The sequence below is a fragment of the Eufriesea mexicana genome, unplaced genomic scaffold (genome assembly GCF_001483705.2).
Source record: "Eufriesea mexicana isolate 0111107269 unplaced genomic scaffold, ASM148370v2 scaffold7569, whole genome shotgun sequence".
Taxonomy (NCBI): Eukaryota; Metazoa; Arthropoda; class Insecta; order Hymenoptera; family Apidae; genus Eufriesea; species Eufriesea mexicana.
The window spans coordinates 480,709-497,549 of NW_016915373.1; the positions used below are offsets into that span (position 1 = coordinate 480,709).

The 16,841-nt window shown below is 38.3% G+C and overlaps 1 protein-coding gene across 2 annotated transcripts; it reads right to left on the reverse strand.

The window, feature by feature from the left end:
• Nucleotides 1-160: 160 nt before the first annotated feature.
• Nucleotides 161-10,482, reverse strand: LOC108552669 (altered inheritance of mitochondria protein 21). Of its 2 annotated transcripts, XM_017907321.1 has the most exons (4): nucleotides 9,872-10,482; nucleotides 6,872-7,223; nucleotides 1,504-4,869; nucleotides 1,270-1,376 (listed from the first exon to the last, which is right to left on the reverse strand). In XM_017907321.1, the coding sequence occupies exons 1-4, from the start codon at nucleotides 10,045-10,047 to the stop codon at nucleotides 1,353-1,355; spliced, it is 3,918 nt and encodes a 1,305-aa protein (XP_017762810.1). In that variant the 5' UTR covers nucleotides 10,048-10,482; the 3' UTR covers nucleotides 1,270-1,352. The 2 variants fall into 2 exon arrangements, with proteins under 2 accessions (XP_017762809.1, XP_017762810.1); XM_017907320.1 differs by having other exon boundaries at nucleotides 161-4,869; nucleotides 9,872-10,481.
• Between the last annotated feature and the right edge of the window lie 6,359 nt (nucleotides 10,483-16,841).

Genomic DNA, 16,841 nt, shown 5'->3' on the forward strand with positions numbered 1-16,841 from the left:
TTAATTGTTGACTTTTAGGTGACACTTGAAATTTAAACTTTTCTTATGAAGAGTTCGTGACGATAAAAAAATATGTTGTAAGATTGTATGTATATACGTTGTTTTTATACATCTTCACCATTTAGCAATTAAGTATTCTTTTACCATGTGCAGGTATTATTTCTTTTATACCTATTAGTCAACAAAATGAATTTTTAGCTAATAAAAACTGTTCAATTTATCAATTAATGATCCGTTATAACTCATACATATTTGTTCAAAATGTAACAAACGTATAACAATCGACTATATGTATCAGAGGACAGATGTAATTACGCAACTGCCTGAACAAATTTTTACTGGTTTTAAATACATAAACCTATTTATTATTTTTTACGCTACTGCAAGTATTAGGTCTTTTCTTCCACTATTCTTCGCTCATAAATATAGAATGCCCATTATAAGTATATAAAATTATTTTCTAACAACGGTCAATCGAAAGGAACGTAATATAATATAGCTCTGCTTGGAGACGACTCTTACATCAACTGTACTGTGTTATTTCGGCGGATTAAAGTAGTCCCAATGATGATGATGCGTTATCGTTCGTGGATTGCTGAAGAAAAATATCAACAAGCCTGCAATCAGGAGTAATAATGCGCACAGCGTTAGTTCCACTTCTCTGATTTTTTCCCTCGACTCTTCTACGCCTACCATGGATATCATATAATTTACAAAATGCCTCATTGCTTTTAAACCAGCCAATCGAAGAACCCTGATCAATTGTCTCGTAGTATCTGCAATATTTGGCTCGGTATCGATACGATGACTAGTCAAGGAAAAGAATTGTGTCGGAATTTGCGAAGCTGGGAACGCTATAAGATGTGTACCTCCTATTGGAAAGGAAGAGGGTATTGGTGATTGGGACGATTCTCTTTGGCTTTCTCTGTCTGATTGATCCGTGTATGCGGTATAAGAGATTACGGCACGTTGCGGTTGTATCTCGCTGGTTGTGCCATGACTCGCGTTACTGTCTGGGGTGTCTGGTGTCACAGATATGGCGGGTGGTAGCGACCGAACTGGGGAAGCGGTTTGTCGTGTTCGAGAGATACTTATAGGAGATGGTGATCTGGATCTCGATTTTCGAGGCTTCTGTTCGCTAATTTCGAATGTTGTTTCTTTGTGTTTTCGTTCTAATTCATGAGAGCGTGGCAGTTTTAAATCGGCGATTGGCTCCGCTGATTCGCTGCTAGCTTCGGATACACGATCTGGCGATGGCCTTGATTCTGCGCTCTCTTCCATGACGGTTGTTACAGATGGGGGGAGGGCAGCGAGGGATTCTTCCAAGCTGAACTCCTTAGCAGTGCCCAGGCTCAGTGAAAAGGGGGTTTTTGAATCTAGAATTCGTAAGGACTTATCTTGAGTATCCTGAACGTCAGAGAATGACTGTGTACTAGGAGTATTTTTGTCACTCGGTTCTAGTTGCGAGATTGTTAGTATATGTATCAACTCTTTGTCTTCTACCTGCGCGACCGATAGTGTGTGTGTGTTTAATATATCCGTTGCTTCAGTTACTTCTCTTTTAACAACCTTTTGATCCTCGCTCTTTGGTTTCTCATCTTCGCCAGCTTCTCGATGAATAAGCCCCTGATCTGATTCTTGTTCGATGCTTTGTCTCTCTGCTATGGGAATGTCTGTCTTCATTTCTGTTTCGATAGCTTTTCTTTCTTCTGTTTGATCTTGTAGTCTAGAGACGGCCACGGTTTCCAAGTAACTCCTGATGGCCATCAACTCTCTAAGAATGGAAGGAGACAAATTGTTCTCCATACCATCTCCTATGTTCTTCATTTCAGATGCAGTGATAACCAACGCGTCTATTTCGGACGCAATAATTTTACCAGCTTCAATTTGGGAAACACTAAGACGATTTACTCTTAAGTCTCCAACCTCTAGATTACTGATCCTCGTACGTTCATCCGAGAACAGGGCGGACTGAATGGACTTTAAATGCACTTCTTCGTCACGGATTGGTTCACCCAGATGAGGTGCAGATAAATGTCTATCCCCGTAAGCTTCCATTTTTCGAGTTGGCGATGGAGACTTCAACGATACAGTGTCATAAGAGGGTTCAGGTTGCTCTTCCTTGCGTAATCTTTGGGAGACTGGCAATGGAGGAACAGGCGGTGTGCTCATGTTTGATGGGCTTGATATTCTTTCTGTTGAGACCATGATTTGTGAGCCTAAGTTAGATGGCGCCACAACCAGCTTCGCCTGAGTCACTTCCTCCTCTATTACCACATCATCAGGCAAAGGATCGGTCTGTGTGGCAGTAGTTGTTTCCATAACGATTTCCTCTTGGCTTTCAATAGTAGATCGTTCTAGAGATCTATCCTTTCTAGATCTAGGTGGCCTGGGTGGTGCTGGAAGCGGTCGTCCTTGTATTTTACTTAAGACTTCGCTGCTATGAAGATCTTTATGTTCCCCATCATCAGAGTCAATTTCTATGTATGGAGTAGATTCTGCTGCTTGCAGAGTTACATCATATGTATCGGTCAATATATTATCTTCCTTGGGTCTTCCTGGACCAAGGGTACTGTAGGCTCTTTGAGGACGTTTAGGCGCGACTGGTCTAGGAGTACTAGCAAATTTGTCCCTCTTTCTTCTTGGAGGTGGTGGCCTTGGTGGTTTCTCTCGTTTCTCGATAATCGCATAATCTGATAATTCTCTTCCAAGATCCTCATCGTCCCGTGGAATATCCTTTTCCTCGTAACCGGTTTCAGGTAACGATTCTGCACCGTGGGATGTTCTATCTTCATCGAGAGCAACAGAAGTTCCTCTAGATCTAGATCTTCTTTTTGGTGGAATAGGAGTTGGTTCCATGTATTCTTCGTCCTGAAGTCTTGTGGCCAGTTTCTGAATATTTTCCTCGCTTGCTGTCATAATTTCGTCAGCTGTATACACTTCCTGCTCTACAAAGTGGTCAGTAGACATCTTAGAAGGTAAAGGAAGAGGTTTCTCAGGGCCAGACTCACCAGTCCAATCGGTATGTCCGTTACAAATAAGCGCCATTTCATCATTCCTCCGTTCGAATTCCTTACATAGTCGTTTCCGTCGAGTGGGTGCTACAGGTGGTACTGGTGATGGTGGACGGGGAACTTCCATTGTAAGTTGCGACTGACTACGCTGTGAGGATCTAGACTTCCTACGTGCAGGCTTTACTACCACAATGTCATCCAATGGCTCTAGCGGAAGTTCCGGTGACTTTCCTTCAGTCTGATAAACCACCCTGTGTCTAGAGTCGCTTCTAGTTCGTTCACGAAATTGGTCGTCTGCAGATTCGCTTCGACGTGCCCTATTTGGATCCCTCCTTGGTCTAATCGGTGGCATTACATCATACGATTCCACTGAACTCTCTTTTTGTTTTCTTAACGATCTCTTCCTCATGGGACGTTGCGGAGGAATAGGTACCATGTCCTGGTCAGCCAAAATATTTCTTTCAGGTCTCAGGGCGTCTCTAATTTCACTAGTCAAATATTTTCCAAGATTCATGTCATCTTGACTAAGTCCACTTTCTCGAAGGAAGAATTCATCAGAATCGATCTCCTCGATCACTCCACGCCGACGTCGGTCACAGGAGCTGGTACTCGAGTGCTGTTGCTCCCTGTCCGACTGGGCGGATGAAGGTTCAGCATCTTCATCCTCGTCCATTTCCTCCTCGTATTCTTCTTCTTCAGACGGTGTCTTGTGAACTCCGTATCTTCTTGGATCTACCGCAGCAAAAGATTCTTCATATCTTTCCTCTTCCCTAGTACAAAGAACCTCTTCCAAAGATCTAGACCTCGGAATGGGCCTGAAGTCCTTTCTGATCATCTCTTGTTCCGGCCTCCATTCTTCTTGACCTTCTTCCATATCATCTTCTTCAGCACCACGCTGATATACCTCCTTCTCAATTTGATATAATCGCGGATTCGATTCCATTCTATCTCTGTCATAAGATTCCTCTTCCGTTTTTGAAGCATTTGCTCTTGGCTGCGGTTGTCGATCAGACGTTTCCGGAGATTCCTGTTCGTAATCCATATATTGAAGCTCTTCCTGCCTGTGTTTCTCTTCCCAAGGTATCATAATTGGTTCCTCTTGGCTCATAGACAATCGAGGTTCCTCTCTAGAGGGGTGCAGCCAGGGTTGAGCTCTTTCCGCCGCAGTTTCTCCGTTTGATTGGTCTTCGTCAACGTAACCAATTGTAGTGTCAAATCTCTCAGCCCATCTATTGTTCTTTTTACGAGTTCGTGGAAACGTTGAGCTCTCTGTAGATTGCGCTCTCGAATCTTTAGGGGTGGAGGTCGCGTATTCACCGCTGTTCCTTGACTTCTTGTCAAATATTCGTGGATAAGTAGAAAAGTCGAAGATATTCTTTCGGGAACCGATCGTTGAATCAGTAGATCGTTGTTCGTGTACAGGAGACTTTTTCATGCGAGTTAAAGCATTGGGTAGACGAATGTTAGGTTTCTTAATGGTGAACTTCGCCTTTTCAGGCAAGTAAAACTTGGCCCTTTCAGGGAAATTGAATTTTGGTCGCTCTGGCAAGTGGAACTTTGATCGATCAGGCAACGAGAACTTTGGTCGACTGGGTAAGTTAAATCTTGGCCTTTCGGAGAACGAGGATCGTATCCTGTCCATTCGGCTAGGTCTTTTCTCAGATTTGGATCTGTCTGATCTGCCGCTGCTCGCCGATCTAACTTTTTCTTGCTTTTGTCGTTCAGCGAAAGCGAACGTGGGTCGTTGAATGTTCTTTAGACGCGAACGTAACTTGCCAGCCTGCGTTTTTAACCGTTGGGGCAGACCGCGGGCACCACGACGAAGTGGAAGTTCCTCCAGTGCCAACGAGTCTACCTGAAATAAAAAGATTGGTATGCTTAATTCGTCAGATCAAGATGTTTGAGGTTTATTACGAGCTTCTGTCGATGGTTGTTTATGTTCAATTGGACCTTAATGGAACCGAGTTCCCTTTCTGAACGCCGAAGAACGTTATGCGAGAGATTGGAGAATCGTATAAAAGAAGAAAAAGATTGGAATGATTGCTTTAAATGTCACAGGATAAAGAACGGAAAGGTGGGGAGTTAATCTTGGGTAGGAATAGTGCAAATATAATTTAGCATAGGATAAAATTTGAAGCAGTGTGAGATTATTTCTATATTCGTACCTTTCTTGATCATCGATAATTACATGTAGTCAAAAGAAAGGAAAACAACGTATCTTTGAAATATCAAAAAGGATCAATATTCTTTTACCAGGAACAAGAAGAAGAAGAATTTAAAATCTTCCCTTTTCCATACAAACTAGATGCATGTTTTACGACATTTCTCAAGATCTTTCAATAATAAGAGCTAATCGATCGAAGGATCGTATTTAATCTAATCATTATTAATTAATCTACTCTTCGAGTTCTCAAACGCTCATGCCGAATCAAGATTTCTTTCCACAAAAATAGGATTTTAACGTATCTCGTAACATTAATGAGCTAGAAACGCTCGTGAGGTTCGCAGAGCGCGCGAAAATCGTCACGTCTTGAAATAGATTGCGCATCTTTGTCCATCAATTATTATTGTTTCGTAGCTTTTAATGTAGCTTTTAACGTATCTTTTAATGATAAATTTGCGCTTTTCCAAAGTCGTTCCGAGGCGGGATGATACACTCTCTTAAGGAAAGAAGCAGAGTGGGGAGGCAGGGTTGTGCAACCGATGGGAAAGCCCGAGTTTTCTGGAACGTTTGCGACGCGATTGCACAATGGCCCTCGGACAGTGACACGTTAGCTCCAATGCTTTTTATACGCATGTTTCGCTAAATATAGATCCACGGATAAGCGTTCGCAAGACATTCAGCGAGACATGTTCGTTTTGGAAAATTCCTGTCCTGCTTGAGGAACCTCGGGTTACTTCCTTGACAAAAGTAAGAAAGAAGAATTAATCTATCTGGCAGGGTACCCTTCCACGCCGAGTTAAGGCAGATGAAATAACTTCTTTAGATGAGGCAGGTAAATCTATCCAAGGAGATTGTTCATTTTGAAGTTTGATCCAGTATTTGTTTTGAGATGGTGCAAGTGTTAGTTTGACCTTAGGTATTAACAGGAAAGAGATGATTAGATATAATTCTTGTAAGAAATGCCAAGAATGAAAAATTGTTATTATATAAAAAGTCCTACGTACGTTATATGGAAAGTGTTATACGACCTTTTCCGTAATTGGGGAAAATAAAATACGATACCAAAGATTCATCTTCTATTGCTAGAGTTACATTATATTAGTCTTTATCCTTACTGCAAGGATAGATTTGCAATAAATTACAAATTTTTCATTTCGTGTTTTCAAATTTTATTGTGTCGACAAGAATGACTCAACTTCTTCAATTTATGTGGTTGATACTTTTAATACCAAAGAGCGTAATTTCAGTGATGAATTCATCACATCAAAATAATTTCCACGCCCTGCTGATTCATGCCTGTACATCGGTACGAGGTACTCAGAAATTGTTTGAGTCCTCCAGTTCTGGTGAGCTAGTGTTAATGTGTCATCAGTATCATTGAAAAAGCTTAGTCGTACTTAATGCGAGATATTTTATGTCCGAAAGACAATAATACTAATTAATTATAATGACTCTATGGTAATCAACAATACTAATGCTTAATAATATTAGGTGAACAATTACTAATATTAATAGTATTCGTTATTGGTAACTCAACAGTGCTAAAGAATACTGACTTAAAAATATTCAGTAACGTGTCACTTAATAATTCAACAATACCTCACAACTCAACAAAAATTTAATTTTCTTCCCTAAGAAAGAAAGAAAGGAAAAGGTTTATTTTGCTTGATGTGTGTCAAGAAAGATTACTCACTTGGCTAGTGTTGACCTCGCCATCGGTTCTGGACTCGGCACCCGGGGTAGCAGCGTTCAGAAATCGTTCCTCTAATCGCTCTTGCAGCTCTTGCGGGGTCTCCACTTCCTCGGAAGTGTCACCGGTCTCCACTAGTTCACGACCCTCCATCGCCGTGTCCTCTATCTTGCCATCCAACGGGAGAACTACATCGCCGGCTCGTGTTAGTTCTGGTGGTAGGCGTGCTCGGTCATCGATGCTGTCGTCGCTATCAGCGACGGGCACCACATCCGTGTCGGTAATTCGCACGACCGGCGCCGACGCCGGCTTTGACGACGGCGACGGCACCGCGATCGGTTCGTACTCGTGCTCACTGTTACGAAAAGTCACTCGTTTTCTTCTTGTTCTAACTGGCATTTTTGTCTCGTTTGACAGTTATTTGTTATACAAGTGATTAATAAACAGCTGGGGTATTATTAACATTCGCAGTGGTTATTTTGGATTTAGTCTGTCGTTTGAATTTTGTTAAAATAATCTTCGTTAAGTAATTTCTTCAATTATTTGATGCTTTAGTTAGATTTGCATTTTGAATTGACTTGAATAGCCCGTGTCTTGTCAACTTGAGTAGCGATTTTCACAGTTAATTGCCGTTAATTAGTACAGCGAGCTTTAATGTTACTTAACAATTTAAATTTTGTTAAAAGTGTTTCAGTCGCTCTTAGAGTTAATTGTCTCTGCTTGAACTTCGCTAGGTTTCTCAGTTAATTTTAAAATTATTCCTGCTCCAATTTCAGTAATTGATTAATTAATAGCTTGAAATTCGTTAAGGTTTACACTTATCTTATCGTTTAACTGACTTTCTATTATTGCGCGTTAATTATTTGAGCATCAATGTAAAAGACACTTACCAACTAGATTATACATTTACGTTAAATAATTGTTAATATTATCTACGTTATTTTGAGCGTTATTATGTTTGTACATATTAGTACGAATACTGTTAGTTTCGCAGTCAGTCTTGTTATTGAGCAAACGCTGGAGAACGAGGCTGGCCAATCCGTGCTTGTTTCACTGGAATGGGACGGCACAGTGGAAAAAGTAGTCACTGGTCAGACAGATGGTAGACTTCCAGCGGTGAGTTAAAGCGTTCATACGTCGATCACAGGGTTAATTCGCAGACGGTTTGATCGGGAGGGCAGTGTTGAAGGGAGATGTTTGCTTATTCGTCCCTTGCTTTATTCAGGTACGATTTCTTCTGAGGACGGCAGGAATACTGTTACAGTGACAAGATTAATTAATTTCCGAATTTTATTGAATTCCAGTAATGTAATTGTTTCTAAATTTTCAAATATTCAATTTCGATACTTTTTCAATTACATTTTGTCAAAATTATCCGATAATGTTCCTAGGATTGTTAAACTTATCGAATTTCTATTTTTCTTTACGTTATTTATGTTAAAATAGAAATTGAACATTCGAATAATTTTCTACAAACCTCATAAAATTAATCATGCCTGATAGTTTAGCTAAGGAAACATCCAGCTTTTTCATATTCAATTTTCAAATATTTAACTTCAAAATTCTTCGATTAAACATTTGCAGCAATCATTCAACCATATCCATACACCATCTAAATTAAATTTGTTAAACTGTTTATTCTTTCATTTCGATAAATTATTTAATGAAATTTGAATAATTAATAATTGAATAATTAATAATTATTAGTATTAGTAATAATTATTTACTATATTTTCATTTCATTTCTCCTTCCATCATAATGCTCTATGAAATATACCTATATATACGTAACTCTTCGATCATTTTCCATTTTCTTAAAGTTCGATATGCTTCACAAGCTATTTAAAAATCACCCAGCATAGGTTACCCTCGGTTATCTTTAAGGATCCTCGACGTAGAATCTCCCATTATCTCTGTCCTGATTGGTCGAGCCTTATCACGAATTTCAATAAGTCGATCATCGATATCTGTGCTTCCATTATTGAGATGTAATAACTCGATGCCCATTTAATCGCGTCGTGTCTATTCATTCTTGAACTTGGAGGTTAGGAACACACTCGTTCGTTCGCGATAGTTATCAACCCTCTTCTTCCCTTAAATTGTATATAAATATGTCTATGCGGGTATAATTCCCGTTCATCTATAAATATATATAAATATATACTCGACCATAAGTCACATGCTAATTTAAAAAAAAAATTAATTTCTTTACTAATATTAGAATAGGCTGATAACAAGACTCTAAAACCACAGTAGAATTTAATTTCCTTTATAATGTAAACAGTTAACAAGTGTCAATTTCGTGTTGTAATTACAATGTTAATTTATGTTTATTCCAAATGTATCAAGTGCTGGGTGACTTATAGGTAAAAGTGTGTATCTACAATAATGTATATTCACACAGGTACATATATATATTTACAATTATATACATCTAAGTTTACAATCATCTACTGTGTTCATACACAGATATACTCACAGACATACATCTAGAAAGATGGACAGAGGGATGCGAGAGGAGTCTGGACGTGGAACCGAGCTGACCGAAGATTCTATGTATAGCCAGCCAGGCGAACCTTAAATAGCTGCGGCGGCACGCGAGCATAGTCGTGCACACGTAACCTATACAACATCGACTACTCTCCCCGTGCACGATCGAATGCTTATCGACAGGGATATTCATTCGTTCACAGCTGGAAAAGGAATGAACTGGCCTGGATACCGAATCACTGGTATTTGCTTCAAAGCCGCGTTTCCAAACCGTTGCTTGGTTACTACATGCACACATAAACGTGGAGCTATATACAATTCAACTACATACAGGCAACATTATATATATATATATATATAATACACATACATACGGAAGAGGGATGGACTAATATAGGACTATTAGCAATGCCATAGACGAGCTCCAAAGGGTGTCTCGAGTATCCACGGTTATAAGACTCGTCTATTAGTTTCAGTACAATGAAATCGTGTGTGGTCTGGCTTATTACTGACCTGCAGCGGACCGCAGGTGGCTGCTGCATTGTCCTGGACGGCGGTCTACCGAGGAGAGCACGTCGTTCCGGCAGAAGCGAGTCGCTCTGGTAGTACTGACAGCCACAACGAACCTCGCGACCGAGGCTCGACGTCGACGACGCTCGCGAGGTGCGTCCACGTTGCTCCGGCTCCATCCCCACCCCCTTTAATTCCACTTGTCCACCTCCAGTCTCCTCTTCCTCTCTGCCTACCTGACGATGAGGCAGCCGGTTCGAAATGGCGCGTCTGGCCTATTCACGATCGCGCCCTTTCTTCCTCCGGTTTGAAGGCACGTTGCATCTTCTTATATATCTTTTTTGTCTCGTTACTTCTTTCTGTTCTCGGTGATGATGCACGGAGAATGTACGGGCGTCGATATGCTGGTGTTGCGCGGGGTTGCCACGACCCCGTACGATGCACGAAGAAAGGGACAGATAGAGGGAGAACCGTGAAAACAGGAAAGAGAGAAAGAGAGAGAAAGAGAGAGAGGAGAATTGGTTTTCCTAGAGCAACCCGCTACTGCAGCCCGCTACTAGGCGACTCTGTACCCTCTCTGGCCCATCCACAAAACACTGTTGCGGACATCGAGATTATTTATAGAAATATTTCGTGTCGGATGACTATTAATTCGAACTCGGTCGGCTAGAATTCACCTGCACGCGCGTATAATCGTACCACCTGGCGGCAGTTACACGAGTGGCGCGCAGGTGCGGCGGTGAAAGCTTTCAACGCGGGAGAATTTGATTTCTCGACATGATGCGCTACGAAGGAAAAGCATTTTTAGGGTTAACGATATCGTAATTGTTGGACTTAAAAGACAACGGAACGATGTCATGAAAATCTACTTACATATTTTCTCAGTTTTTACGATTTTTGTAAGATTGAGGATAAAGAATTTAAGAGAAAATATTGCCAGTATTATCGTTCATTTAGACTTTGGGGTTGAAAATTTGTTTGGAAAACTCTCTTGAAAAAGCCGTTTGCTAATTTTATAAGTCTGTTAGGCTATTTCTGTAAAGACTTTTATTTATGTTATAATCTTTCTTTACCTCGTGAATTTACGTATGAATTATAATTTTCTATTTTTTTAATTCATTTCATACTTATTCGATTTCTCGATGTATCATATATGGAGGATAGAGAATTCAAGAGAAATCTTAAAAACATCAATCATTTGAACTTAGAAAGCACTGCAGTGACATTGCCGGGAATTTCTTCAAACCTTAATTTTCTAAGATCTTTTTTTTGGAAAAATTTTCGTATAATAATCCTTTTAGCGCCTTTTTTCTCCTGTAAACTTATTTTTATTGCTAAATGTAAAAAGTCGTTTTATCTTCATGATGTACTGCAAAGGGATTGAAGGTAATTTGTCGTTTATATTTTATAAATGAATTCGTAGATATTTGCTTTCAGCTTTTTAGTCTTAGTCTTTCAGTTTTTCTCTGACAATAATGTGCAAATGGATGATAAAAAATTTGCCATCTTTTCAACCCTCTATAACGCCACGCAACTCAAGAATTACATATTCATCGATGTTTTCCTAAATCTCATTTTATCTACTTATCACTGTACGATAGACGTGAACAATTGTAACGAATTATAATATATATAATAAACTTTTTCTTACAGGTGAACAAAATTCTGGTTATAGAGGGTCAAGTGTAGCTCCAGAATGGTTGACTTTGTTACTTCATCGGCTTTGAAGAAGGGTTACTGTTATTTTTTTCTGCTTCCTGCCTCTTTCACTACGAACCTTGCGCTCTGTTTCATCCTACTCAGGTTTCTTTCATTGCTTTTTTTTTTTTTTTCTTTTTTAATTAAATCACACAAACTCGCATAACTTACATTTTCCTTCCAGAGTTATTAAAACGCACTTTATCCATAATATCTCTTTTTTACAATAGGTCCTTAAAGTATTCGTCAAAAGCACTTCCTCGGTACATTTACAATATTCCATTCACATTATCGTTTTCTCTTAAAAATCATCAAGTTGCGATTCATCCACTAACGCATCTGTGCATCGTTAATATCTAAATCGACGAATAATACGAACAGAACGATCGGTGTAAGTAAACACGAGATACAAGAGAACTACTCGACATACCTAAACGAAAGGCAGTGAACGAATAGAACATTTAATCGAACTGATCTAAATTTCTTCACGGATAATAATCGGTGTTCGAAGTTACCGGAAGAGCACCGTGGATGAAGAAAATTTAACGGATACGTATAACATTGGTGCGAAGATATTTATACTATGGTCATAAGAATGGAATATTTGGCAGATTTTATGGGTAGTCTAATGCTGTGAGCTTCGTTCAAGATGAAAACGGTGAATTGAGCTTGAAAGCCTGAATCGAGTGTTGTTCGTCTCACTTCTTTATATTACCTAGATGAGTTAATGTTGACCATAAGACACTAGAAAAGACTATATTGGATCAAGATTTAGAAACACATTATAAATTGTCATTTCTATTTGAATGACAGATTTTTAGATTAGAGATTAGATTCGATTTTGTCAGTCAAGATAGTCTTAATCCACCTAGGTATAGAAAATAAGTGAGATTTGAGTCACTCCGTGAAAAGGTAAACAGATAGTCTTAAGACCTGATCCAATAGCTTTCGTACAGAACTGTGCAAAACAGAGTCCAGATGTTCAAGTTTCTTACGACACTTGACTGCACAGTGTCAATAATAATATACAGTAAAGACATTGCATACCTTTCCATTCATAATTAACACGATGTTATATTGCTTTCAACTTATTTATGACATTAATTATAATTTATTATAATTAGGTTTCTATTTATGACAGAGACACCGGTTGGGTGTCAGCAGAGAGATCGCTTGTGAGAGTGAACAATGCAGACAAGAAAGCAATACAGAGCAATGCTTACAAAATGTTATGTTGCCTTTTAGTATAGGAATATCGTTTCTAGAAGACTTGATCATGGATTGGGAAAGGCAAAGGTACATTCTTATGAGACTATGAGGAACAACAAGACATTTACCCAAAAGTCTTCATCAAATTAGCTCATCTCTTGTCATAAAAGATTTTTTATTCTTTTCCTACTTTGCCTTCTTCTACAGGCTTTTGACTCTGTTTGCAGTTTTAGTTCTATTTTCACAAAATCATGGTTTTATTGTCTGCATCTAAAATTGTGCAAATAAAATTTTCTGAGAATATTGTGTGTCTGGACCAGATTCGAGATACCATTCCAAATCTTTCTTTTAAAAGGAAAGTTGTAAACGATTAAAATGCAAAGTCTGCGCAGGAACCGGAAGTCTAAGACTGTTCGAGGAGTAAAATGATTCGCAACTATATTTTTCTCGAAGACGACCCACAAGAAAATGGAAAATTGTAGAGCAGGATGATCGAACGAATAGATTCGTCGATTATGTCACGACTTGGCACTCGACCATACGGCCACATCGTTTCCCACTCGCATCTTTCCGTCGATGGGCAAAATAAAGTTGTGGACCGGTGATCTAGGTTCAACGTGGTTCTCTTGGCTTTGATTTGGCTGCTTTTATGGATAGTCTTGGCTTCCGGGTGTAGACGTCGATTTCAGTATAATGTTACAAGCGATTTGTCTAATACTGTTCGGTATAGTGTCAGTGTAATCAGTGAAAGAAATATAGTGAAGTATAATTCCATATTTTAATGAAAAAATGTGTGGAAATAGTAACGACTGTAGAAATTGAAAGACAATAGTGTTTTGCAGTAACGTAGCTGATGATTCCCGCTAACAATAAATTCAGGAAGTTCTTTGAAAGCTTTTCTCCCATTTTGGTTCATTACAGTATAGGAATGTCAGGTGAGAAAAATATTTATCGTTCCTGTACTATAATTACCAACGATATAAGGGTGTTTTGTAACAGCTTCAAAACTCGCTTCAACAGCGGACGTGGAACATGAAAACAATTAGAAAAAAGTTTATGTAAACGTGAACTCTGTTTAACCTTGTTCTCAAGTTATAGCCGTTTTTATATTAAGCTCATTGTTACGGATTGTTTCTGTGCAAAACTGTACCAGAATTTTTTAAAATCTATATAAACTTTCGATATATATAAGTGGAGTACAGACACTATTTCACTATTTATATGTATTTAAATATTAGCATTAGTAATTTAGAACTAAATATATGTCGAAATAACAAATTAAAATACTAAGTAAGATTTAAGAAGGAATAAATCACCAAGTTGTTTAAAACGCTAATTATACAATTCAATATAATGACTTTATAACACAACTAGAGATCTGAATTTAAGCCGAAAGTGGCCATATATACATAGGTAATTAGTTGCACAATATCGGTGTACGAATGGCTACGACTCCAGAAAAAGGTCACATAGGGTATGTATGTAAACTTCTCTCATTGCTTTTATGACCTTTGTTCACCGTTAAAATTGGATACCCATGTTGTAAAACACCCTGTATAAAAGAGAATAGAATTCTTATTTGTTGATTTATAAAAACATCGCTTCCTACAATATTACAGGGTGATTTCCGGTGTCTTCTTGAGTATCCTCCACTTAAGATATATTCGTCAATCGCGTGCAAAAATACTCGTAGTACGAATCACCAAATACGCTTTCTGACTCGACTATTTTTATAACCTCATTATATTAGTTTTACTTAAATATATTTAAATATATGTATGTACTCTGTTCGTTTATCAAAGGCGACTCGTATGATTCTTGTTCTTTTATTTTTCTCGAAATTTCGACAACGAAACAGAGAAACAAATATTAATAGTATAATAACACGTAATATTGGCAGTCCATCACCAACTCAGCAACAAGACATCAACAATTAAAGGAACAAACTATCCCATTAAACGACAGAACGAACACCCGGGAACCGGAGGACTACCACGGAGATCGATAATCGTATGGTCTTTAACATCAGGCATATGTGATCGGCAATTGTTCGCTTAATCTCGCTGGGCATTATAGACAGTAAATATAGAATCTTCTCTGTTCATCATCGCATCCGCGATGTTAGGACACGCACAGCGTATTTCGTATGTTCTTTTGGATCGCTATTCTCTTTTAATTTTTTTCTCTTGCTTTTTTTCCTTTTTTGTTTCTTATAAAATATAGAGAATGTACAGAGGTGTATCTGTGTTTTCGTGTATATGTATATACGTGTCATATAATATACTGCACCGCGAACATGTACTCTTAAACGCAACAATGCTTAACGAACGCCTATCCGAGAATATCACTATTACTCTGCTCTTGAGTCGTTATTCCTCTCCTTTTTCTCCCTGTTTCCCTTCCTTTCTCCGACATTTTTAGCTTTTCCTCTCATTTTCTTATTAAGTCTAGATTTTACATAGTATAATATTTTGTATATACACGGGAACACAATTAAACTGCTTTTATTTCTTGTTTCTTTCCCTCCTTCTTCTTCTTCTACTGTTTCCTTTATATTTTTCTTATTTCATCTCTATCATTTCGTCTCTGCCGCACTCGGCTCTTCACCCAAAGCTAAATCATCTTCCGTACAAACGCACAGAGAGCAGTTACGTTCAATTCGGTGAACCACCATCTCGGCAGCTCAATGAGAACCACTCTCTCTCGCGCTCTGGCCGCTCTACTTTTTGCTTATAAATAAACGAGCTTCGCGGTTGGCACTCTGTGACGTCGATGGACCACTGTGTAGAACTGTGAACGGGAAAATCAAAATGAACGCAGAATGATAAGAAGCGTGAAACGAGATGGATGAAATTAGAAAATTAAATAAAAAAAGGAGAAAAGAAATAGAAAAAATTAAATAAAGAAATATAATAAGATGGCAGTGATTATCCATTTATAATAAATATCTGGATTGTTGCCACTGATATTGAATATAAAAACAGGACGATTATGTGGAGTTTGAATGGTTTGAAGGTATGCATCTGGTAGTGACAAGAATAAGTCCTTCATAGTGTCATCCTGAAGGTCATTTAAAGATCATCGATACTTCTTTGCACATGAATATGTGGTTTTTATAACACGATATTACAGGCATCTTCAGGGCGAGTCCGACGACCTATAACATTATTATAATCTTAAAGTGATTTGAATTAAAAGGAATGAGTTCAAATTTTAATAATGTAAAAATAATGAATGAACAAAGAAACGATAAATTAATTTACTTCGTTAAAAGTCGTGCAAAGTCCTAGTTTCTTTGCTGGGTATATTTTTCTACGTACATAGAAGTTTTTGACTTTTTTCTGTAAGTAGAATTTGTTTTTAGGTTAGATTTTAGAAAAATGTATCATACAGTTATATAATGCATGTGTCTTTTTTATAAATAATCTATGTTCACGGAGATTCAATATGACTTTGAAATGATTATTCAGATACCCTTTGAGAGACTTTTTCCTTGTTACTGGATGCATGTTCTCAAATCATACAATACTATTTACAGCGATTTTTCTAACTTTCGATGCTAGCAGACACTTGGATGTTCATTACGTGGCGAATAACGATGAATGAACGAGACTTACACCTGAAGGGAAAAAATGAAGTGTTAAAATTAAAGCTAAAACATCTTTAGAAAAAATTAATCATTTTTAGAAAAATATAGTTTTTAATATTCACCTATGACGTCATCAGTCTACAGTCGTCAAACTTCATCTTCTTATTTACATTCTATAGATTATCTGCTTCTAGTTCATCAGGAGGAACCGGAAACATCTTAGAATTATATAATACCAAAAGAAACAAATAGAGAAGTAAAAAGATAAAAAGAGACAGAGAACCATAGATACAGACGTTGTTTGCGTGGGTGACGATTACGAGACGGGAACAAGCAGAGAGAGGGAGAGAGAGTGATTGAGAGCCGGAAAACCTGTGCTTCGCGGACACATCTACGAAAATAGAATCGCAAAGTCTGAAACTCGGCCCGTATAATAAAATATGCGTATAATACGTATGTGTATATGTATATGTGTCT